Source organism: Carettochelys insculpta, chromosome 10, assembly GCF_033958435.1.
Source record: "Carettochelys insculpta isolate YL-2023 chromosome 10, ASM3395843v1, whole genome shotgun sequence".
In the NCBI taxonomy this organism is placed as follows: domain Eukaryota; kingdom Metazoa; phylum Chordata; order Testudines; family Carettochelyidae; genus Carettochelys; species Carettochelys insculpta.
The window spans coordinates 38,413,359-38,439,625 of NC_134146.1; the positions used below are offsets into that span (position 1 = coordinate 38,413,359).

The window sequence follows — 26,267 nt, forward strand, 5'->3', positions numbered from 1 at the left end:
CGTTATAATGATTGTAATACCCTGGTATTGATCTTTAATGGCCTTCTCTTTTAAACATCTCGTAAAAATCTATAAGAATAAAAAATCTCAGATTATCTCTGTATGGTTTGAGAGTAACTGTTCACACTTTGGAGATTAGGGAAAGAACTATTTTAGTGAGTGAATGAGTCCTGACAGTGGGGAAAAAAACTTTGTCTGGACAGAGATTGTGTGTGTTGTACGAGAACTTTTAACTCTGATGTCTGCTTTGCAGCAGAAAGGAAGGGTTCGCATGATACAAAAGTGTCTCTGACTCACTTTACTACAAGCCTGTATGATGCAAAACTTGGTGCTGTCTCATTGATGTCTGTTGTCGGTGAAGACTCATCAGCTTTTCCCCTCATTCAAGGCAATGTGTAAGCCACCCTCCCACGTTCAGACAACAAGCTGATTTCTGTTGATGACACGCTGTAGGGGTCAAATGAACTAGCAAAACCTGCTGGTGTTGAACTTCTCATTTAATTTAGGCCATGTCTACACTACAGTGATCTTTTGAAAGATGATCTTCCACAGGCAGTTATCAGAGAGGTATCTATGTTAGTCTGTATCTTCAAGAACAGCAAGGAGTCCTGTGGCACCTTATAGACTAACAGGTATTTTGGAGCATAAGCTTTCATGGGCAAAGACGAAGCAGATTTTTGCCCATGGAAACTTATGCTCCAAAATATCTGTTAGTCTGTAAGGTGCCACAGGACTCCTTGTTCTTCCACAGGCAGGTCCTTCCTGGCCTAGACAGAGGGAGGCAGTGGGGAAGTGGAAGAACAGCAAGTGCCTGGAGGGCAGGGGAAGGGGAGGAGCCCACAGCTGGGGCCTCAGGAAAGAGGTGCTGCAGAGGCAGGGACTCATGGCAAAAGAGATTGGGCATGGGAGGTTGCAGCACACCTGCTGGAGTCTCTGATTTTTCAAGATTACAAACCTGGCAATCCTGTCTGTGTCTTCTGCTCCTGTCTCAGTCCACTTTTATACATGTTCTCTGAAGGAGCTATGGTTGCAAGCCTAAAGCAGTGGCTCACATATTGACGTATCATTTCTGTGTTGAAAATTTGATCATGGAGATAGACTTCTGCAGGACTACTGTAATTCCAAGTCTAATCTATTCACTGATTATTGAAAGAACATAAGAACAGCCAAACCAGGTGGGAACAAAGGTCCAATTAACCCAGCATCCTGTCTTCTGATTTGAGGCCAATTCCAGGTGCCCCAGAGGAAATGAATAGCACAAGTAATTATCTGGCGATCCAGCCCCTGCTGCCCTTTCCCAGGCTGACACGCTTATTTTACTTTTTTGTTTTACTGTATGCTTTTAACTTAGGTGTTCAGAAAGCATGACACAATATCCTTTAATTAGCTCAGTGGTTTGAGCATTAGTCTTGCTAAACTCAGGGTTGTGAATTCAATCCTTGAGGAGGCCATTTAGGGATTGGGGCAAATAGATGGTGCTTGGTCCTGCCAAGAGGGCAGGGGACTGGACTAGATGACCTCCTGAGGTCCCTTCCAGTTCTAGGAGATGAGATCCCCATTATAATTAATTAGCAGCCATGTTGTCCATGGGCTGGGACCAAGCACATGAGATGGCTTAGTCAGAATCTTCATTTCCTTACGAGGCTGAACTAAACTCTGAGTGCAAGTAATTTTGAATTTTGAGTGATCAATATCTGGATCCAGAAGTGAATTTTTTGTGTCAGATATATCTCTGTTTCAAAGATAACGAGGATCTTGGTTTACGTGACTTCAATAACAGCAAACTGTGAGCCTACTGGGAATTATGTTTGAAATAAAGTATTGTGTATGTAACACATGGAGGCTTTGTCTATACCTCACAGCTTTGTGTGATGAAAACTGCACTCTGGAAATGCTGCATGTTGGCAGACCACACACCCCTCCTATGAGCAGTATTTGCTTTGTCAGTTCCTGCAGACAAAGCATTGTTTGCCCTAGCACTTGCAGCCCCAAAGCTTTTGTCCTTCAGGGTTTTTCTTTTAAAGTACCTGTGAACAACAAAAGATTTGTTGCTCAATTTCCAAGGTAGACAAAATCTTAATGACAGCTTATTCCAGGTAAAATATTTATTTGAAGAGGAGGTCCTAAAAGGTAAGATGTTAAAACATGACCTGGTATTTTAGTCCTTAGTGCTATCAATGGAGAATGTGCACACAAAATCTACACAGTGCTTGGTAACCAGACCCCACATTGCATATTAGTTTAAAACTATGCTGGTACTAGGAATGACTGAATTGATTTAGTATCCAGTCTGCGCGGAACTTCCATTGAAGTCGATGAATGTTCTGCACACAGACTGCTATCAGGCTCAACCCTTGTTAGAGGCTGACTAAAATAAACGCAGACAGACTCACATTATGACCAGGGTATAGCTGCTTACTAAGTCATGTAATGCAAACATTCTTTTACAGTCTCACTATAAAAATAGCTATTTTCTCACATTTGTGTCTGGAAATAAGAAAAACAAGACAAATGCATCGCATTCTGAAACAATTTTTCTGTACAATTAATAAAGAGGAACAGTTTTGCCTTAGGATGCTTTCCTAGACCCTGTAATATTCCCATTTTCTGGTGGCTTGAGAAGTGGGAGAACAGGCATGGGACCTAGCCTTTCATTTTAAAAGGCTTACTTTGTATTCTTAAATAGTGTAAATTGTTTGCTCCTGTACTTTTCTGCACCCATTGCTGTTATGCCTGGATGTTTTTCGGGGGGAGGGGGGGAAAAACCAATATAAAGGGCCAACATCTCTTGTTATATCAGAAGGACCCCATGTCAGATCCAGTAAGGCAGTTCTTAATCCTGTGGATATGAAGGTATGCACCCCAAAATATATTACTCCATTTGGTCTGTAATACCCACTCTCAGGTGACAATCTTGCAAAGATTTATCTGCTGAACTCTAAGCAAGTTAACAGCCCAGTGACTTAAAAGGAAGTACTTGTGTGCAATAAAATAATGGCTCACTTAAGCATTTCTAGGGCTGGGGTCTAAAATTCCAACTTTCATCTTCACCTGCCAGCTGTCTAGGGAAATGTTGTTTTCCGAATTAATGTAGTGATTAAGACAAACCTCAAATTCTGTACTAATTTTGGGATTCAGCTGTTAGGTAAAGCTGTGGGTAATCCAGCCTGCTTTACTCTTTACATCATGTCCAGTGCATAACTTTAAGTAATAAAACTTTGAATGAGTCCTTCAGATGAGAGTTGAGCATTAGACTGAAATGAATGTGTTACTTTGGCAGGTCATTTTGGTTCAAGTTAATCCAGGTGAAACCTTTACAATAAGAGCTGAGGATGGAACATTTCAGTACATTCAAGGTAAGAGGACTTTTTTTTTTTTTTTTTTTTTTAAAAGTACAGTAATAACCTTTTGATAATGGAATGTTCTTAAATGTATGCATTTAGTGGGTTAACCATGGGCTTTTCTTTGCATCTACTTTTGTTTCATTTTTTTTTTAAAGTAATGTGTAATACACACATACAGGTTTACTTGGCTTTATTTTGCGCAAAGATATGGATTTGTGTCTCATGCAGGAGTGTGAGTTGCTGTGTCAGAAAGCTGTGTACTGCCATGTGTGGGAGGCTGTGTATATGAATACTGTATATGTTGCAGAATTCATTAATACATTCCTTTCAGAGTGCCTCAGTATGAATCATGGAGATTTACAGATACAGGAACTTCTGATGGACACTGCTAAGTAAAAAGTGACCCTCACCCCAGCATTTCACTTTTTACAGAAGACTTGTGGAAAACTTAAAAGCAGTAGACATAGCTACTTTAATATAATAATTCAGGTGAAAACATTTTTAACTAAAGCATAATCCTCTGGAGTGTTTGCAGTCCAGACATTGCTGTTTTATTGTAATGCATATGAAGCAGAAAATGAAAGTATGTAAAAATGAACTATCAAAATAAAGAGAGAGGTATTACTCCATTATATCGCTCACATTGAGGAAAGTCAGATCACCGAAACTTAACATTTTATTGTTTAAGATAATCCTAATAGGTAAGGAAATATTGTGGGTTTTTTTTCTGAAATATTTTTAACTTGGCAGTTAAATGTTAAATGTTTGGAATGATTAATATTTTCTTGCTTTCGCCATGAGGAAGAACTGTTGAATGCAAAAGGCTTTGTACTTTGTGTTGTTTCCAGATAAGATCAAATATCTGCCTATAGGCCAAATATTGATCAGTTTCCTTTTATTGTACTTTCCTTATTGTATTTCACTAGCAAGGACAGTGCTTTCTTTTAAATATTGCTTAATAGGAATGAATTCACTTTTCTTTATTATTTCTCACCTGAGGCCATAATTCCGAGGCAGTGGCATCTTAATTTCCATAGCTTCCAGTTGAGATGTCAGAATAATTATTTTGTTTACATGCAGTTGTTTCTGTGATTGTTGGGATTTCCCGGAGACTTCGTCCACTCATTTCCCCAAGAATTCAGTTTGACTCCTCTGTTGCTACTTAGCAGTCTCTGTTTGGCATGTAGCAGACTCAAGCATAGGGAGTGGGTATAAATCTGAACTGAGGTAGCCAATCTCTTCCTTCATACATAGAAAATCACGGAACAGGAAGGACCCTTGAGAGGTCATCAAGTCTGGTCCACTGGCCTCATGGTAAGGCCAAGCTGCTCTTAAGTATCTTCAATGATGGAGATTCCAAAACCTCTGTAGGAAATTTATTCCAGTGCTTAACCGCCTTGACAGCTAGGAACTTTTCTCTCATGTCCAACCTAACCCTCTCGTGCTGTAATTTAAGCCCATTGCTTCTTGTCCTATTCTCAGAGGTTAAGGAGAACAATTTTTTTCTTTCTCCTCCTTGTGACAACCTTTTAGGTACTTAAAAACTATTATCATATCCCCTCTCAGTCCTCTCCTTTGTAGACTAAATAAACCCAGTTCTTTCAGTCTTCCATCATAGCTCATGTTTTTCTAGACCTTTAATCACCCTTGTTGCTATTCTCTTGTCTTTTTCCAATTTGTCAACATCTTTCCTGAAATGTGGTGCCCTGATCTGGACACAATGCTTCTGTATCTGAGGGCTAATCAGAGCATTAAATAGTGGAAGAATTACTTCGCCTGTCTTGCTTACAACACTCCTGCGAATACGTCTTAGAATGATGTTTGCTTTTTTTTTTTTTGTTCCAGTATTATACTGTTGAATCATATTTAGCTGGTGGTTCACTATGATCCCTAAATCCCTCTCCATAGTACTCATTTCTAGGTAGTCGTTTCCCGTTTTGTATGTGTGCAACTGATTGTACTTTAGCTGGAGTACTCTGCATTCGTCCTTACTGAGTTTTATCCTGTTTACCTTACACCATTACTCCCGTTTGTCCAGATCATTTTGAATGATAACCCTATTCTCCAAAACAGTTGCAACCAGCCCTTTCTAGCTTGGTATCCTCTGCAGACTTCATAAGCACTCTCTCTTGTGCCAATAACTAATTTCTTGATGAAGATATTCAAGAGTGGGACTCGGACCTGATCCCTTCTGAGTCGCACTCCTTAACCCTTTCCAGAATAAACGTGAACCATTGATAACTGCTCTCTGGTAGTGATTATCCAATCAGCTGTGCTCTCTATAATAGCTCCATCTAGGATGTATTTCTTTAGTTTGTTAACAAGAAGGTCATGTGAGACTATCTGAAATGCTTTACTAAAGTCTAGGTACACCACATTACTACTTCCCCTTATCTTGTCAGAGAAAGTTATCAGGTAGGTTTGACACTATTTATTCTTTACAAATCCATGGTAACTGTTACTTATCTTCTTATTATTTTATTATCATCTTATTAACACTTTACATTTCATTACATTTTTGGGGTCTGGCTTGGCCACTTTGGGGAATTCTCAGTACAGAATGCATTATCCCTGGATGACTTACGCTTTACCTCATCTTATGTTCCGAGCCTGTCTTCTGCATTGTTTTAATTTTTGCTGTAATTGTTTTCTTGGGTCTTCCCTCTTACCAACTTTCCACCACATTTCCGTTTCCATCCTGATGATTCATTTACCTTCCTAATCCTGTCTCCCAAGAAATGAGGCCTCACCCATGTCTGGTTATTCATTTCTAGTCTGTTCTACAGTGGTAAAGAATTGAGGAAAAATACAAAAAATAATAAAGTATGCTATAGAAGCCAAATTGTTTCTAAAGAATTTGTTTTTAGTTTACTTAGAGGTGCATGGAGTAATTTATGCACACCCTGAAATTAATGATCAAAATTTTCTTTGACTTGTGTCATTTTAATGAAATTATACAATAAAACCCAACCTACAATGTAGCTGATATATTTCCTCTATCTGGTCATATTTATTGTAGGTTTGAGAGGTCTCTGATTGTTCTGAAAAACATGTTGTTATAATAGTTTATCTGGCGTACTAAAAAAAGTGAGGTTTTTAGCCAGCCTGATTCTTTATTTCATATGAATAAGAACATACATTTTCTCTAGAGCTGTGTTTCCCAAATTGTAGTATGTGTACTACAGGTGGTATTCAAAGGGATTTCAAGGGGTATACAGCAGAAAATGAATTACTAAAAATCAGGAGATACGTACTGGGAGAGGGGGTACACCAATAAGGCTGAAATCCCGAAAGGAGTACATGAATGTGTGAAGTGGGAGAAACACCTCCCTAGAGCATAGGAAATGTCTAGCAATAGCACATGGATTCTTTTTTCTTTTTCTTTTATTTCCAAGTATGTGGCAAAATATTTTGTATCGTGTAAGGGACCTAACCATAACAATTATACCTCATAGCCATTTTCAATATTTGGTGTATATGTATGTGTGTTTTAAAATGTTTGGATTTCCTCATGATGTTTCATAACAATCTCAGTATAGTGACCATCCAATAGGTTTCAAAAATAGCATGGCAGTATATTGGCAGTTGTGTAGGTGTTTTGTCAACCTTGTACTAGAGTGGTATTTTCAGAACACTTTTGACTGCATAAAATGCCAGGTGAGGTCATAATGGGTAGAAAAGACTGTATAAGGAACAAGACAGTTGTCAAATAACTGTCCCAATGCCAGATCAAATTTTTCCCCAACAGTCCTACCCATTTTTTTGGAGAATACTGGCCTCTCTAAACCAGTACCTCCCTATTGTCTGTTGTAGACGTAACTGTCTGATGCCACTGCAGGTATATGCATAATGAGATTCGTGTACTAAACTAAGTCAATTAATGTGAATTCTTACAAAACTGTGTAACCAACTTTATGGCTTTATCATGTAGAAGAATGAGTCTATGAAGAAATGATGCATTCTGAAGAAGTTCCTGTTCTCTACTCAAGCTTTTCTACATCATAGATTTTTTTGAAATTCATATGTAAATTTAAAGATAAATATCAATTGGGGTTTTCCTTGCTATGGTCACTATGAAAGTATTTTGTCATGAAAATATCCATGCTTAATGTTGAAGAAGAGCACATTTGTATTTAATTATTCAGGCAGAGTTCACTCCTGTTTTTTAAAAAAAAGTAACTGCCTGTAATGCAGCCGCAGTCTGGGAGAGGTAGCATTAGGAATCATGTATATGTGAGCCAAGCCATGTTAATTAAATCAGCTGGAGTCCTGCGTTTTTTGTTTGCTTAAAGTTGATGCTTGCGGAAGTAAGGAACTAATGATTTGAGCTAGGCATTACCAAAGTTTCCCTAAACAGCTGTATTAGCATTATTCAACTCTGATTTGCAGTATGGATTCCTGTTCAATCATCTGTGATAATTTGTATGGCTGTTTTATTATATGAATGAATAGACTGGACTAGGACCACCAAACTTATTGCTGCTTGTGCCTTAAACAAGTTATTGATCCTCCCGATCACTAGAGGCAAAGGGCCTGGGAGCTAATTGAATTTGCACAATTGAACTTAAAAAGTAGGTATTGAATCTCAGCTCATCTAAATTAGAATAGATGGTTTAGAGTTAGTGGAGTTACACCAATTAAGGGCTTAGTTCTAAATGCTGTGCTTTTCTAATTTGAGTAAGTCACATTCAGTTGATTGCATCAGTATTCCATAACTGAACATTAATAATAAGATAAATTTAGGACAAATTGTATCAATTCTGATTGTGATTGCAACTTTTTAAAACTAGTTTATAAAATATGATTAAAAATATCTGTTATTTGTTGATCTTGAAAGTTGAGTTGAGCACTCTGCACAGTTGCTCTTTGTTTCTGGATGAGCTTATTCATCTCTTATATGGAAACACCTGTTAGCTTAATTAGTTTAATAATACAAGTGAATATATTGTATATACAGCTTGTTGGAGGTAATCCAAAACCACTTGTTAAGATCTATGGTCAACATGTTGTGTGGTAAGGCAAAGACCTACATGAGAATTAATAGGCTAAGAAAGCTGAGTAACACGAATGTTTGGGGCACATCACTTCATACCGGTTGGTACTTTGCATTTTTTCTGTTTGGTATAAATAAAATACTTAACATTTTTCTTGTTCAACATATTATACAGACAGGCCATTAACATGAGTGTCACCTGCAGCCTCTTACTGTTTTCAGTAATGTGTTACTATTGTATTTGTGTTTAATAGTATTTGGTTGCCACTTATGAGCATTTTGTATTAAAATACGTTTATAATTCACTATTGTACTACATACCGTTTGGCTTTGGAGATTGTAATTGGTAGTTTTGCTTACGAATGCTAAAGAAACACACATTTAGGTATAGATACTATTACATGAGCCTTTTATGACAAACTCACTCTTTGGATTGTCATCTTGTTGTGGTGAGTGGGCTTGTGTGTTTGAATGAACCTGAGTGATGCTGTAGGGAGTCTTGTACTCCCAGCAGGGTCACCTGTGGCAACAAAGTCAAGGGGGAAGGTCCAGATGAAGAACGATCCTAAAAGTCCTCGACAACAGGACAGGTGGAGGATAGCAAGGGTAGTGCTTTGCTGGGTGTGAAGGTGGATGAAGGCTGCAACAGAGAGGAGACTCCCAGTCCTTCTGGATCCCATGCCATTGGACCTGAGCCTTCTATCTATCCAGAACCATTTGGTGGCTGCATTGCAACAGCTCCACCATGTTAAAAAGATGTCATGCATAGGGGTCTTCCTCTGCGTAGTACTCTCCTAAACTTAAGCCCTGCAGAGACTGGCAAATGGTGAAGGGAGTAGAATTGTGAAATCTGGAACCTTTTAATCATGAACGAGCATGTAGGCAGTGGATATATGCATCAGTTGTTCCATTTCAAGGATGAAGGTGGTAGAACATTCAGGCTGCTACATCCAAGACTGAGCAGCCCTATTTAGGATCCACTCAGGTCACCCCACATGGAGAGGGGACTAGAAAAGGTGCCCTAAACATAGTCCACCTCAGCCCCCCACACTGGATAAGTGTGTCCAGTGGATTCGCCTCTGTGCGGTCAAAATCAAACAGTAAACTTGGGAACATGGAATATTTGGATTCTAAAGAACAAACCAGACAGTGGGTGACCTGAAAGACACGTGACAGTTATTGCTCATGAGCTGTGATGATTCAACATCGCTATAGCTGCCCTAGCTGAATTGCATAGACCAGAAGAAGGACAGCTAAGAGAAGGCAGTACAGGACACACGTTTTTCTGGAATGGAACCCCCCGGGAAGAAAACCAAATTTATGGAGTAGGATTTGCCATCAAAAACGAACTGACAAAGATGCTATCTGAACTCCCTGTTGGCATCAATGAGCATCTCGTGACACTCTGCTTGAAGCTTGCCAGAAAACAACTCTAGATGCTGAAGATGACATGAAGGAAAAATTCTACTCTCATTGGGCACAGTCCTGAAAGACATCCCCCAAAGAAGACAAAATTATTCTCTTGGGGGATTTCAATGCCAGGGTTGGAAGAGACGTGGCTCTCTGGCAGACTACCATTGGGAAAGAAGGAGTTGGCAACAGCAACAGCAATGGGGTGCTCCTCCTTATGAAATATGTGAAACACAAGCTTGTCATCACAAACACCTTCCTGTGCCAGAAAAACTAACTTAAGACCTTATGGCAACATCCTCGATTGAAGCACTGGGACCTCATAAACTATGTCTTCATCCACGTTCGGGATCAGCATGATGTCCTTCTCATAAGTGCAATGACTGCTGGACTGATCGCCAGCTTATTCAATCCACAATGGTGATTTAAGATTGTCACCAAATGGAGAAATCAGAGGAAACAGATCTGGCAAAAGATCAACGTACAAGACGTGAAGGACCCCATCAGATGAAGTGACTTCCAGATAGTGCTCCAAATGAAACTGCCCAACAGTACACCATGAACATGTGGAAGAACACTGTCATCAATTGAAAAATGGCATCATTGGAGCTTGTGAACAACAAATGACTACCAGTCCAGGAAGCACCAGGGCTAATTTGATGGGAATGAAGTGGAAATTTAACATCTGATTGAGGCAAAAAGAAAAGCCTTTAGGGCCTGGCAAAGCAACATCAACTGCACAATGAAGAGAGAAGTGCATGCCAAGACCAGGGCAGAAATGGAACATAAAACAAGGACTGCGAAAAACCAGTGGTGGACTGAGAAGGCACAACAACTCCAGCATCTCACAGACATTAACGATACAAGAGAGTTCTTCAGTGCTACCAAAAATATTCATGGACAGAGAAATCATAAAATCAATCCCCTGAGATCAAAGGATGCTGCCCAACTTCTGAAAGACAATGAAGCCATTGCCTCTTGCTGGAGGGAACGCTTTAATGACCTTTTGAACCACCCTTCCACCGTGGTTCTGGCATCCCTTGATCAAATCCCTCAGCAACCACCTAGGGATGATTTTGCAGTGATTCCTACCCCGAGTGAGGTCCAAGCCACCATCAAAGTGATGAAATGCAATAAGGCAGCCGGACTAGATGGGATCCTCACTGAAGTCTTCAAAGAAGGCAGGCCACAGACAACTCCACCTCCTGACTCTCAAGATCTTGGGGGCGGGGGGCAGCAGATGCCACAAGATTTCAGAGAGATGCTGATTGTCACCCTTCTGGAAAAGACTGACAAGTCGGTCTGTGGAATCTATCATGGCATCTCTGTCTTAGTAATGGCAGGGAAAATTTGAGTTTGAATCCTTGCAAACCAACTCTTGTCACTCACACTCAGAAGAAATTCTCCCAGAATCCTCATGTGGCTTCTGACCATTCCAAAGAACAGCGGACCTGATCTTCACTGCCCGGCAAATGCAAGAAAAATGTCATGAATAAAACCAGGCCTTATAAATGAGTTTCGTAGACCTGACCAAAACATCTGACTCGGTCAGTCATAGCACTCTGTAGAGCATCCTCTCAAAGACTGGCTGCCCCAAAAAATTCATTAGCATCTTGAGGTTGCTTCATGACAACATGCCTGCCACAGTATTGAGGAACACAGATCCCAAAGCAAGCCCTTTGAGGTCAAAACAGGAGTCAAGCAAGTCTGTGTCATTGCTCCGTCACTGTTCAGCATCTTCATTGCCATGACACTTCACATCATTGATGTTAAGCTTCCAGATGGCATGAAGATTGCCTCTAGAATGAATGGGAGGCTTTTCAGTCTCAGGAGACTGAAGGCTAAAGGCAAGACCTCCATAACCCCAATCCGCACCAGTGTGCGGATGACAACATGGTTGCTGCTTTTTCTCCCACAGCCCTTCAGACCATTTTAAGGCCTTTTCTGAAACATACAAGAATTTCGGCCTCCCACTGAACATTAAAAAGACCAAGATGCTCCAATAATCCTTGCCGATGGGACAATCTCATATACGTTCCCTTGACGTCAACAGAGAACTTCTGGGAAATGTGGAACACTTCCCGTACCTTGGAAGTCAGCTTTCCACTAATGTTGACGTTGATGTGGAAATCCAGCATTGTCTGAGCTGTGCAAGTTGTTTTTTTGCCCACTTGAGGGAGAGTCTTCAAGAACTGGGACACCTATCCCAAGACACAGCTCTTTGTATACTGCGCAGTGGTTGTTCCAGTGCTACTGTACTCGTGAAACCTGGACAACATACAAGTGCCATTTGAAGGCACTCAAACAACATCTTCAACACTGCCTCAGGAAAATCCTAAATATCTCTTGGGAGGATAAGTGCATGAACACCAGCGTTCTGCAGAAATTGAACATGAGCAGTATTGAAGCCATTATCATTCATCAACAACTTTGTTGGACTGGTCACATGGTATGGGTGTCTGATCAGTGCCTCTCAAAACAAATTCTGGTTTTGGAGTTGGAGGAAGGACAGAGGAGCGTTGCAGGCCAGTGAAAGCGATATAAGCACTCATGAAAAAATGCAGTATCAGCGTTGACATGTGGGAGAACCTTGCCCAAGGGTGTCCCCGGTGGAGAACAGTAATCCATGAGGGGGTGGCGCAGTTTGAGAGTTCCCACCGCAGTGCAGATGGAGAGGTGGAGAAGAAGAAAAGAGCATCAAAAACCACCCTACACCCCTCCAACAGCTACCAACACCTGCCCCTTCTGTGATAAGATCTGCAGCTCCAAAATTGGGATGATCAGCCATCAACGGACGTGCAAATAGTAAGGTGACATGAAGATGTTCGACTCGTTATTGAGTGACTTCCGAGAGCAAGATGGCAAGATATTCTATGCTGCACTTTATACTGGTCCCAAGTGTAAATTTAATAAGTATTTATTGAAGTATTGCCATAGTGCAGAGCTCACCATCTGGTCAGTTGCCTTAACTGGTTGATCCTGGGGACTCCTTCAGTCAATCATGATCTCTTGTGATGCAATTTTGCTGCCACTCAGGCAGGCTTACTCTCTGCCTGCCCCAACTACATGCTGCTCCTGGAAGTGGCCAGCACAGCCTCAGTGGCAGGCAGGGATTTTGGCATGCTGCTCCTGCCTGCAAGAACTACCCCCATAGCTCCCCTTGTCTGGGAGTGAGGAATGTGGCCAATGAGCACTGATGGGGCGGTGCGGGCAGAGAGGGGCAGTGCGCAGAGCTGTATGCCTCCCAAGTCAAGGGGCCACAGGGGTTCATTTGTCCCATCAGGGATCAGTGTGGGGGCAAGATTAGGCAGGGAACCTGAGTTAAGATCACTGCGCTGCTAGCTAAGAGCTGCTCGCAGTGTGTGCTGCTCAGTGGGGGCTGTACCCCAGCCCACTCCAGGATGAGGCCAGCATCCCATACCCGCCTACTGCATTGCAAGCCTTAGCCCCCTCCCAGAGCCAGCAACTCATATCCCCTTTGTGGCAGGGTCAGTCTCATTCCTCTGCCCCAGGTCCTCCATTCAGTCCACTGGCCCTAGCATACGAACCCTGTTACCCTTGTCTGGGGGGGAACCTGGTCCCTACTCACTCGTTCCGGGTTCTGGCTGACTCCTTTCGCCCTGGCCCCTGCAGCTCCTCTCCCTGGGCCACTTCCCCAGACGATTCCCTCAGTACCTCTTTCTGCCAGTGGTAGCCAGTACCTCTTTCTGCAAGTCCTCTGGCTGACCAGTTCCCTACAATTTCCGGTTGAGCTTCAGGTCCCCTGGACTGGGGCAGCCCAGCCCCCTGGGTTGCTGAGGCTCCTCTCCTCTTTTGTGGTCTCTAGTGTTCCTCCATGTCTCCTTCCCTCTCCTCACTCACCTTCCAAACTTTCCTTAACCACCGTCCCCTTGCCCTGCATGGAGAAGGGTTCGTAAAGGTAGCCCTGAGTGGGATCATCTGGCCCTAATTGATTTAGGGCAGCCTACTCCTCAGCTGCTCCCACTCTGATTGTCAGCTTCGTCTCTGCCCTGTTTTTACTCCTGTCATTTCCTCTCCTGGCCCCACCCTGCCACACCTTGTAAAATCTAACTTTTCTCCAGCCCTGCCTTCCACCTGTGAGCCAGCTCCTTGCACCCCTCCTGCACACCAACACTCAGTGCCAGCTCAGAGCCCCGTCCTTCACCCATACTCCCTCCTGGAGCCTGCACCTCAACCTTCTGTTGCAGGCTCTGCCTAGAGCCACCTCCCACACGGCAAGCCCCTCAGCACCAGTCCAGAGCCTGCACTCTCCATTGAACCTCAACTACCATCCCAGCGAGAGGGAATGAAGGAGAGTCAGGGAGATGGAGTGAATGGGAAGAGGTGCTTTGGAGAAAGTGACAGGGCAAAGTGTGGGTCCCTCTTCAATTCAAAAAGTGACCTTGAGCATAAAAAGATTGGAGTCCCATGGTGTGTGTGGTGAGGCACTATGCAAAGGGAGAGGGTGATCTCTGCGTCCAAAGTTAACGCTCATAGAGATAGCAGCAGCAGGTTACAAAAGGTTATGTAGGAACAGTGAGACAATATGATCAGGATGGTAAGTCATGGTACATCAGCAGCTGGGCAAGTTTTGTGAAAGCATCATGGGAAAGAAGGGATTTGAAGAGAGGGTAAAGGAGCTTTGCAGATGTTTGTGGTTGCACCTCCTGACCGGGAGCAGCAGCAGCATGGGAGAAAGCACAGAGGTGCTTGTTTGAAAATTTAACAAGTGAGTAATGGAGCTTGGCACCACGGGAAGATTGGAGTGCTGCATCAACATTTCACTAGTGCAGTGGTGTCCAGTAGGAATTTAAAGATCACCATACTTGTGATTGTCTTTCCATATTCACCACACTTTCCCGCCTCTGAATAAATGCCCTCCCCCTTCCCTCAGAGCCAGGCATTCCCGACCCCCCTCGAAATAAATACCCCCCCCAGGCACCCCCAATTTCTAATTCAGTGCTGGTGACTCACCAGAGCCGACAGTGTCGCAACCACAGCCGTCACATGCTTCTCCCACTAAGTATTGGGGCACATGCGCAGAGTGGGCAGATGGCAGTCCCCATCTGGGCTCTCAGGAGGAGATGCATTTAAAGGCTCTAAGAGAGCCGCGTGTGGCTCAAGAGCCATATTTGCCACAATGTGGTGTTCTATTTACCACATCTGGTGAGTAGCGAATGTATTGAACACCTATGCACTGGTGAATAGGTATGGGAGGGACTGACTGTGAAAGGTCTTGGAAATAAAAACAAGTGGGTTACGTTTGTGACATCGTGAATGGGTTAGCTGTGTGGGTGGATAGGAAAGACTATGTCTTGGCAATTGAATACAGAAGATTTAGCTGTAGTCTGGATGTGTGGTATCTGAGGATGACACCCAGGTTACAGGCCTGAGTGACAGGCAGGATAGTGCTGTTGTCCACTTTGATTTAAAAAAAAAAAGAGAGGTGGGTGGAGGGCTTGGGAGAGAAAATTAAGAGCTCTGTTTGAGCCTTACTGAGTTTAACCCTTACTGAGCACTAGACAGTCATGTATAGATATCAGAGAAGTTGGCAGAGGGGTTTATTTTGCATAGGAAACAGGTCTGGAACACAAAGCTAGATCTCGGAGTATTCACTGTAAAGATTCTCCGGCATTTGGTGACAAGAATGCCCAGGATGATGACAGTTTTTGGTGTGATATGTACACATTTTCATCAAGAGGTTTATTTTTGTACTAAGGCATAGAATGAGATACCACTGACTGCTGAACTTGGATGGATTTGTACCCATGAGTTTACACCTACATCTATATTTTCTGAGCCATTCTGTCTCTGGACCAGTATTCCCTGTAAGCAGTGTGCCTGTGCATCCTCTCAGGAGAGATTCATGTGCTGTCCAGCTGACTTGCAGAGCTGCCACAGCTAAGTTGTTTGTTTTTACTGGTTGTGCACATTGGCACATGCCTTGGTGCACATAGAAAAATTTATTCCTCACATAGATGGCAAATATTTGCACATGGATGGAAAAGATTGTATTATATTTTTGTTGAGAACCTTGTTCTTTACTTTTTTGGTTTTCTACTCCTCAGTTTGAAACTTGGTGGCAGTGCTGGACCTGTCTTTTTTGACCTCACTTGGCTCCCTCACTATACTGTGGGCCAACGTTAAATTGAAAACAATTGTTAATCAGTACTGAAAGATTCCATGCCCTTCCATGTCCACATTGTCATTCTCTTCATGAATTTAAAGGTCCGGTTGTGGACACTGAAACCTCAACTGTATGATTGATTATACATTGATCCCACCTTCAGAAGATCTTGGGTCTGGAGTGCTAGAGAGCAAAACCAGTGCCTTGATTGGAAAACATGTGAAATATCCCTGATTTTAGTTTTGACAATATCATATGATCCAAGCTTAAATTGTAGGAAGAATATTTTTTTCTTAGCAGCATAGTTTTATTAATTAATGAAGGAAGATTGAGGCTTAAAAAGGAATAATGGTTATGGTATTTAAACCTCCGTTAAAGTGCTGACCGGATGACTTCTAAAATGATAGAAGAACAAACTATCTGTGATCAATCCTCAAAGAATATTGTGGGGAATGGAAGAACAATTTCATGGTAAAAATTGTCATTAAGTATAATTTTAATTTTGAGAAATGTCAAAAAATTTCTTAGTGCATTGTCATTAAATAAATATTAGTGAACTTTCTAAAACGTATTATCCTTTTCCACCAAATTCACAAAATACTGGTGTACTCAGCTGAGAGAGTACCAAGAGAATTTTGTTCAGTTGCATTTTGTATGTTGTACTTTTATTTTTGTTTGTGTTTTCCTGTTGTTTTGTAATTTAAAATACAGGAAGTTGTGATTCTGAAGATGAATGTATTCCGAATGCTGAGGACAGAAGTTGTTGCCCATTACATTGCTGTGACTTTCTTTGCTACCCACACTGTATATGGAACCACTTTCTGACCATTTTCTCATGCATTAGAGTGAAGCTGCCAAAGAAAGGAAACCTCGGTGTGAACACTAGATGGGCATTCAGTGGCTGTTCTTCTGTAATTAACACTTTCACGCTTTATCTGAGACAAACTGAAGAAAGCAGTAGATTCAAGAAGACCGTGCAGCATTCAGACAGAATAAATCATGCATAGGCGACATAATAATCCTATATATCGTTATAGGTGGGTGAATCGAATGGCAAATCACCACTGTACTTCATTTTCCTAGATTTTCAAAAAGCCTTTGGACATGTTGGATGGAACAGTTTTATGGAACTTGCTATAATACTGTGGCATCTCCAAAAAAAAGTGGGATTTCAGAGCCTCTATGAAAATATGATATGTCAAGTCATAATAGAGAGCTGTTTTAAACTGTGCAGGTCAGTTGCTGGTATCAGGCAAGGATGTCTGACTACCCATAGCCTTCCTACCAGTAGCTTATAATGGGACCAGAGAACAACCAATGGCTTCTACTGTGCAGACAGTATTGTTTGTTCTCTCCTATTTCTAGGGATAGGCAGCTAAAATAATGGATCTTTATACCAGGGTTCCCTTTAATTCTTTCCATCCAGGGTGGAATAGATTTTCTGTGCACCAAGATATAAGTGGATGTGCATCATCAATACAAACACATGCTGCCAACTGTGGGTGCTCTGCTAGTCAGCCGGGCAGCTCCTGAATCTCTTCTGGGTGGTCACCGAGTGCTCATTGTGCAGGGAACACTGCTTCAGACCTAGGCATGGCTGTTACAGCTAAAAAATCAACGCTGAGCAAATGAAAACTATGAGAATCAGCACACAACAAGGAATACCTACAATTCTTTCTGAGATTGACATGAAAGAGATTGAACACTTCTGGAATTTTAGCAGCCTGATAAGCAAGGAGGTGGAACAGATGGAGACATTAAAGCTAGACTAGTGAAAGCCAGACGCATTTTCACAACTCTGAAGTTGATTTGAAGAAAAACAAATCTTGCCTCTGGAATGAAACTTTGAGTACTGTGTTGTAAACTTATTGTATGGTGCTGAACCTTGGAAACTTATCAAAACCTTACTACATAAACTATTTTTAAAAATAAACAGATGCTGAATATCCTCAGCATCAGGTGAGCAGAAAAAAATTAAAAAAAGAAGCATCTTTGAAGCAGGATGAAACAGAAACGGGTAGGACAGGAAATTAGGGAACAGAAATGGAGATGGTTAGGACACACCTGGAGGAAAGAAAGAACACCACAAACAAGACAGGCATGATAGCAATGAAATCCCTAGGACAAGAGGTGACAAGGTGTAGACCAAAGACAACTTAGAAAAGCACAAAAGAAGCAGAAGTGAAAGTTATTAAAAAGATACAGGAGGAACCTAGGACTGCAGCAAGAGACCACCAAAGGTGAATGGCAGTGGTAAAGGCCCTGTTTTGCATGCAATGAAGAGGTATTAGCAAGTCAGTTCATGATTGTATAGTTCTACGTGGAATTAAAACTGTTTATTTCTGCTTTCTGAGCTGCCACATGTTCTCTGAAGGGTCAAGATATGTTTGCAAATGGAATGTATTCATATTTAATCAATGTGCAAATTAGGAAGCACTGACTATTATATGCTGTATGGGTCTTAATCAGTTTAATCTGGGTGAGCCGTTTTAGTAATACGTTGGTTTAATATAGCTATCTATGACAGTTCTATTTCCACATCTCCCATTCAGAAATTCTGAAAGCTTTTATTTGCACTGAGTCACATGTCCATTCTGCAGCTGTCTAATTTTGGTTATAGAGAATGACTTATCTAAACGGAAAAAAATTGTACTGCTCTCTAAGGATTTTAGAATCTGCTGTTTTAAGCTATGATACCCTATTCTGGTCAGCTTTCCTTATCCAGTATCTTGAAGATATCCTCATCACCATCATCAGCCACCATGGGCTCAGCTCATCAAGATCGTCAAAACAACGAACACAAGTGTTCCTTTGAAAATCTCTTACTTTTGTAGCATTTTGGGAGCACCTTGGACACCTTTTGCTTCATGGAGAGTAATTCTTTTTTTTTTTTTAAATGAGAACTCATCACCTCATTGTTAAAGATTGTAGCTATGATGGAAGTTGTTCATTTTCAAACCTCTACATATTTGTGTGTGTGCACCTGAGATAGGTCACTGTTTAAAGACGTGGATATAGCCATGTAATTGAAACTTTTAAAAATCATCATGTAAGAGTGTGAGTATTTTTTTTTAAAAACTAGACCCAGATACATTTTAAGTAAAACACCATTTTACTGTACTACTACTGCAGTACTGTATTGAAATCAGATTAGCTGAATAAACATGGCATGTATTTTGTATATAGCAAGACATTTATTGAATTCAGTGGCTGTGCACCAGCTCTGTTGTCCTGTCATAGCAAAAGCAGAATTCTTCCATCTCTATTAGAACTAATGTGACCAAAGGGTGAAATTGCACAAACTGTCAATTTTGTACTTTTGCTTTTGAGTGTCCTGCTGTGTTGATTTTCTCCATTAACTTTTTATGAAGAGGGATGTTACAGCTGGAAGCTGACCTGTTAGGTTCATGTGCTGATCAAGCATGTTCTACCTTGACTTAATACCTTCTGGAGCTGTCAAGTCGGTCAAACCATTTTGTAACCCTTTCTGAGATCTGCCCTTATAAACACAATGGAACATTCAAAAATCTCACATGAACTCCAGTCTGTCTCTTGATTCATGGATTTGAATGCCTTTAGGGTTCCTTCTTTACAGACTCATGTCTGTCCTAAGTTTGCGCCAGACTCTGGCATGTGCTCTTATATTTCTTTCTGCTGGTGTTCTGTTCCAACTTCCATTCTGTTCAGTGTGAAGTCTAATGAGCCACAGCTGCTCTCAGAAGTTAGTGCCGATTCACCTGGATTCAAATGCCTGCTAACTGGGCAGAGCAAGAGGAGAATTTTGCCACTTCATTACACATCCAAATAGAATGAAGAACAATGATAGAAAAAGTGACTTTGCCAGATAATGATAAATACTTATCAAAATAACACCACTATGGAACACAGATCATAAAACAATTAGAATGGAAATGGGACAAGGTGGTATTAAAGTACCAGTGTGTGGAAGTGAAAATGAAGATGAAAATAATTTTTACAAAGCATAAGGGGGCAGGGAAAGAAAAAGAAACAGACAGAAAAGGGATATTTTGATCTGGATGAACGTAGTGAAAGGGAACAAAATATTTTAAAGAGAGGAGCCATGAAAAACTCAGTAGATGCAAGCTATTATGATTGACCAACTTTAACCGAATATGAGTGAGGTGTAGTCTACACTACCTTTGACTGCCAGTCCGAGTCTCGGAAGCTCGGCTATGTGAATAACGTAGCTCAGTGACTCCCAACTTTTTCACTAGTGCGAACCTCCTGTCACCTCTCCCCCAAATCATCTGTGGACCCCCAGTTGTTCCCCCCCAAGTGATTGGCAGACCCCCATCAAAGCCAATTCTAGCTGCTATGTACGTTTTATTAAATAAAATATGAAACCACAATGGATTTTCAGGCAGCAATTAATAAGATTATTGGAAGATATTTAATTTAAAAATAATTGGTTATAACTTTGCAGTTTATTCAAAACTTCTTCTATGAACATTTTTGTTTTTTTCCCATGGACCCCCTGCGATACCCTCAAGGACCTCTAAGGGTCTGCAGACCCCAGGTTGGGAGCCACTGGCAACAGCTGAAGTCAATGTACTTACACCTGCTTACTGTAGTGTCTCCACTGTGGCAGGTTGACAGCTGATGCTCTCCCATTGACACCCTTTACTTTTCTTATTTTGGTGGAGTACCAGAGTCAGTGGGAGAGCACTTAGTGGTCAATTTGTCATGCCTATACTATATGTGATGAATCGACCCTCACTGGATTGATTGCTGCCTGTCAGTCTGGTGGGTACTGAAGACATGCCCTTATTCTCTTGCTTCTTTTGGGTACAGGTTGAACCTCTCTACTCCCACACTGTCATCTGGCAACATCCAGAATCCGGCATGCTTTTTGTTAGACAGATGATCACTTATCATGAGTGTGTTTCCTGTGGTCCCTTAAAGTTTGTTTCCAGCCACTAGTCTTGTCTCTCATTGTTCTGTGCTCTTGTTGAGCTATAACATGCTGCTAAATGTCTACTGAGAGCCCAGTAAGCAAGGAAAGTGTTGGTAATGCTGCTAGACAATATTGACTTCCCATTTTCTGGCAAATTCTCTAGTTCAGCATCAGTCAGATCCCAAGGGTACCAGACTAGAGAGGTTCAACCTGTACAGGTAGACGTTTGAGTTCTTGTTGAAAGTGAAGCGGGTCACCTGGCCTGAATGAAGTGTTATAGAATAGAAATGTAATTGGTATCCTTTCTTATAAATCACTGGTGGACCAATCTTTGAGAATGCCTTTTAGCAGCCCGTGTATAGTGGTAACAAACTTTGTACTTCCTGTAGAGTACCTTATTAAGTCCACAGAAAAAGGAAAAGCTTATTGACTGATACTGCAATTCCTCTCCCTACTCTTGACCCTTGGAATCACTGATATCTGCACTTGCTTAGCACCTCTGAAAATCAACCCATTTGTTCAAATACAGGTTGAGGTGCCAGACTACAGCTATTAGTGTTGGTCTTTGTGATTTGCCTAGGAGGCTTTTGCTGGTTTGTTTCCTTTTCAGGTGTTTACTTCAGACATGTTTTGTTGCTGGCACTGCAAGGGAGAAGAAGATACAAGGGACAGTCAGTTGCACCCTTGAATGTCCTTTGTATTTGCTTTCCAGGCACAACTGTTCTGCCTCTACTCTCTTGAGTTCAGAGATTGCTTCCTAGTATCTTTTCCTGGGTGTACCTATGCCACCTGAATGACTTCGTTCCTTTATAACAACAGATCTTTAAAAATATCCTATGACAATATTCTCTTTGGGTTCCTTATTCAGTGTTTGTATACAAAAAAAATTAATAAAAGACAAGCAAGGATATTCCCAGACAAAACTTGGAGTGGAGTTAAAGTTTGAGAGTATGCAAGTTGAGCCTCTCTTGTCCATCACCTGTGAGATCTGACTAGTGCTGGACTAAACTTTAGAGATATACAAACATGCTAAGTATGGAAATATAGCTGTAACAGCTATGGCCAGTTGCACTCTGCACCAACTAAAGGATCTGGTTGTTTGTATATGAGAGCATATGAGCATATATTGCACTTCCTAAAAGGCTTTTTCTTAAGGAGCACAGTGTCCTATGAAACTGCTGCTGGGCCAGTGGGTTTCTGATATGACTAAAAGAAGGAGTAGATCTCTCAATACGTAAAATTAAAGTGGACGGGTCTATTCCTAGATGCTTTTGCTTGGGTTCTGACACTGCAGGGAAATAATAATAGAGATAAAAAATAAAAAAAATTGCTGTCATTAAATTGCATTTTTCATGAAATACATTGTTTTGCAGAATGTTTTGTAATTGTCTACCATCCACTGGTTTTTATATTTTTAAAATAATACATCCATTGTTCATAATCTACTTTAAACCCCTAAGTGCATTTGGATAAGGTTTTGGGAAATTGTGAGCTGACAATCTGAGCCTTTAGCTGTCATCTTTCAAAAGTCCTGTAAGTCTGGAGAAATTCCAGAAGACTGGAAAAGGGCAAATATAGTGCCCATCTATAAAAAGGGAAAAAAGAACAGCCCAGGAAACTACAGACCAGTCAGTTTAACTTCTGTGCCAGGAAACATAACGGAACTTATAATGTAGGAATGCATCTGAAAGAAAGTAAGATGATAGGTAACAGCCATCATGGATTTGTAAAGAACAAATCATTCCAGACCAATGTGATAGCTTTTTTTTTTTTGATACGATAGCAAGCCTTGTGGATAAGGGAGAAGTGGTGGATGTGGTATACCTAGACTTTAGTAAGGCATGTGACATGGTCTCGTATGATCTTATCAATAAACTAAGCAAGTACAACTTAGATGGGGCCACTCTAAGGTGGGTGTATAACTGTCTGGGTAACCATTCTCAAAGAGTAATTGTTAATGGTTCTCAATCATGCTGAAAGGGTGTAACAAGTGGGGGTTCTGTAGGGATTTGTTTTGGGACCAGTTCTATTCAATATCTTTGTCAACAATTTAGATACTGACATAGAGAGTATGCTTGTGAAGTTTGCAGATGATACCAAGCTAGGAGGGGTTGCAACTGCTTTGAAGGATATGCTTGTGGTTCAAAATGACTTGGGCAAACTGGAGAAATGATCTAAGATAAACAGGATGAAGTTTAATAAGGACAAATGCAAAGTATTCCACTTAGGAAGGAACAATCAGTTTCATATATACAGAATGGGAAGTGACTGTTGAGTAACCTGTTAGATGCTGACAATGGCTCCTATCCCCCTGACTGATCTGACTTGTTTTTACCTCTTTTGATACCTACTATTGATAATGGGCCATTTCCACCTTGCTGAATAGACCCTGTCAGCTCTGGCCCTTCCTTTTTCTGAGACCTCATTATTTAAATACCCCTCTGAACCCCACCACCACTCATGCATGTGATGAAGCGGGTCTTTGCCCAGGAAAGCTGATGCTCCAAAATATCTGTTAGTCTATAAGGTGCCACAAGACTTCTTGTTGTTCTCGAAGCTACAGACTAACATGGTTACCTCTCTGATACTTGTCTAGGAATGAGTACTTTGGAGGGATTTAGGGGTCATAGTGGACCACAAGCTAAATATGAGTCAACAGTGTGATGCTGTTGCAAAAAAAGCAAACAAGATTCTGGGATGCATTAACAGGAGTGTTGTGAGTAAGACACAGGAGGTCATTCTTCTTCTCTACTCTGCACTGATCAGGCCTCAGCTGGAGTACTGTGTCCAGTTCTGGGCACCACATTTCACAAAAGATGTGGAGAAACTGAAGAAGGTCCAGAGAAGAGCAACAGGAATGATTAAAGCTCTAGAGAACTTGAGCTATGAGGGAGGACTGAAAGAACTGGGGTTGTTTAATTTACAAAAGGGAATACTTAGAGGGGACATGATAATGATTTTTAAATAGCTTAAAGAGAGTTACAAGGAAGAGGGAGAAAAATTGTTCTCCTTGGCCTCTGAGGATAGGGTAAGGAGCAATGGGCTTGAAGTGCAGCAAGGGAGGTGTAGGTTGGACGTTAGAAAAAACTTCCTAACTGTCAGGGTGGTTAGACATTTGAATAAATTACCTTGGGAGGTTGTGGAATCTCCATCACTGGAGATTTTTAAGTGCAGGTTAGATAGGTACCTATCAGGGATGATCTAGATGGCGTTTGGTCCTGCCAAGAGAGCAGGGAACTGGACTCAATGACCTCTTGTGGTCCCTTCCAGTTCTAGTGTTCTGTGATTCTATGACAAATTGAGAAGGAGCAGCAGCAGCAGAAAAAGGGGGAGAACAGCGCCTCCACCCAAATATGAAACTATAATTCTAGTTTTTGAATCGTACAACAAAATCATTTCAAGTTAAATGTTTGAAATGAACCTCTGAGTGTGTTTGGTCTGTCCAAACCAAAGTGTTCATCCCTGGTGGCTGATCTCAGGTTAATGTTTTTAGTCAGTATGTTTAATATTGCGAAGTGAGTCTTAGGTATTGCATTATACATAATCTTATGCATTAACCTATTAAAGTCCAGGGCTGGGGATTGGTTAGTATGGAGGGTTGGTGCTGTCTAGTTAAACATCTGTTCAGGGCTGTTTCATTCTTTAAGCCAGTGATGCTAAATGATGCTGCAGATTGCATTATGATGTAAATAATGTGGATGAAATGATTATTTTGGCACAGCTTGAATCTTGCATGTCATCTCCATGCTGAGATTTCGCATATACAAAACCCTTGATGGAGATGGTGAAACACTTTCTAACCGGTGATCACACCAGAAAATAGCCCAACCTATTGCTAAATCTAAATGAAACCCAAGCTTATTTTCTGCCACAAGTAAGTCAGATTGAAAGTCTGCTGTTATGTTCACACATCAAAGTTAGGTTAAGTGAAAAGCATTTGATTAAAAATATAGAGCTGGAAGGGAAAGCGAGGGTGATTTGTAATAGCTAAAATAAGAAAAACTTTTGAGATAGGAATTCCAGTTGTTAGTGTACTTTATTTAGGCTGTGTTGTCTACATATGCTAACTGGGAAACCATTTAAAAGTGGTGTGTGAAAAATGCTTATGACCATGTATGGCCACTCGAGAGATTCAAATGACACCCAGATGAATACCAGAGCACCCACAGATAGGTTTATTTTCTGCACATGGTACACATTCACACATGTCTGAGTGTGCATAAAAATGTATACCGCCCATGGATGGAAAAGATTAGAGGGAACATTGTGACCTGTCACTTTCTGTCTAATCAGAGACAATGCTCTATCCAAGTAAGGAAGACAGTGTTTTAAACCTGGTAGAATGTTAAGTTAAAACATATCTGCTTATAACACGCTTCATTCTGTTCTCACAAGTATCAGAGGAGTAGCCTATATCTGTTGTCTATAAAGTGCCACAGGACTTCTTGTTGTTTCTGTTCTCACAGGCGAGATGAAATCATGTTACGATGAGGTAAGGTCACAAACATATTTGGGCTTGTCTACACTACCTCCCTACTTTGAAGGGAGGATGGTAAGTAGGGTGTTGGGAGATTACTAATGAAGTGCTGCGCTGCACATGCAGCACTTTATTAAGCTAATTCTCCTCCCACAGCAACTCTGAAGTTTTAAACTTGGAAGGCTGGCTCGCGTGTAGCTGCGGCTCACCCGCCAGTACTTCAAAGTAAAGGGGCTTCGAAGTTGCCCAGGCGCTTCAAAGTACTGGCGGATGAGCTGCGGCTACACACGAGCCAGCACTTTGAAGTTTAAAACTTCAGATTTGCTGCGGGGAAGAATTAGCTTAATAAAGTGCTGCATATGCAGCGCAGCACTTCATTAATATTCTCCCGACACCCTACTTACCATCCTCCCTTCAAAGTAGGGAGGTAGTGTAGACAAGTCCTTTGAGTGTTATTATTTTTGCAGAAGACCTGCCTACATTGCTTTTTTGGGTTTCACGTTTTGAACAATAAAGACTGACTTTTAAATATCTAGGGTTTCTCATCAGTTGTGAAACCGCAGTAACTAGTGATTGTCAATAGTTTGTCAATGACTCTGAACACTGGTGTTATGTGGGATTTGAATGGAAATACAGCTAAAAAAGGCCACAGGCTCATAAGCCTGTTTCCTTAAAATGTTGTGGGTTTTTTTCCAGTTAATGAAGAGTTTTGAAGTTCTAAAGGGATCTTTGTGTTTTCTTGCAGAAAATAAAGAACAATTATGAATTAAAACTCATTGTTTTGCCTTTTGCAGTCCTAAATGCAGTATTCTAAAAAGGAAAGAAAGTTGCATGCTGAAATTTCCAATTAGGGTTCCAGTTTATTTATTTGTTTTTTTAGCAGTCTTCCTTAATTTAGTGCAGATTTTCTTTTAAAAAGTTAGTTGAATATATGTGTATAGTGTTGCATATTCAAAGTTGCTAGGGGGCTTATTCTCAGTTTGATGTGATGTGGAACTGGA

The 26,267-nt window shown here is 41.1% G+C and overlaps 1 protein-coding gene across 2 annotated transcripts in view; it reads left to right on the forward strand.

The window, feature by feature from the left end:
• The window catches only part of FNDC3B (fibronectin type III domain containing 3B), a 402,180-nt gene that overhangs the window by 94,361 nt on the left and 281,552 nt on the right, over positions 1-26,267 (forward strand). For both annotated transcript variants that reach the window (XM_075004071.1, XM_075004072.1), the window contains exon 3: positions 3,281-3,356. In XM_075004071.1, coding sequence (XP_074860172.1) covers positions 3,281-3,356 — 76 coding nt within the window. The remainder of the gene's footprint in view (positions 1-3,280; positions 3,357-26,267) is intronic.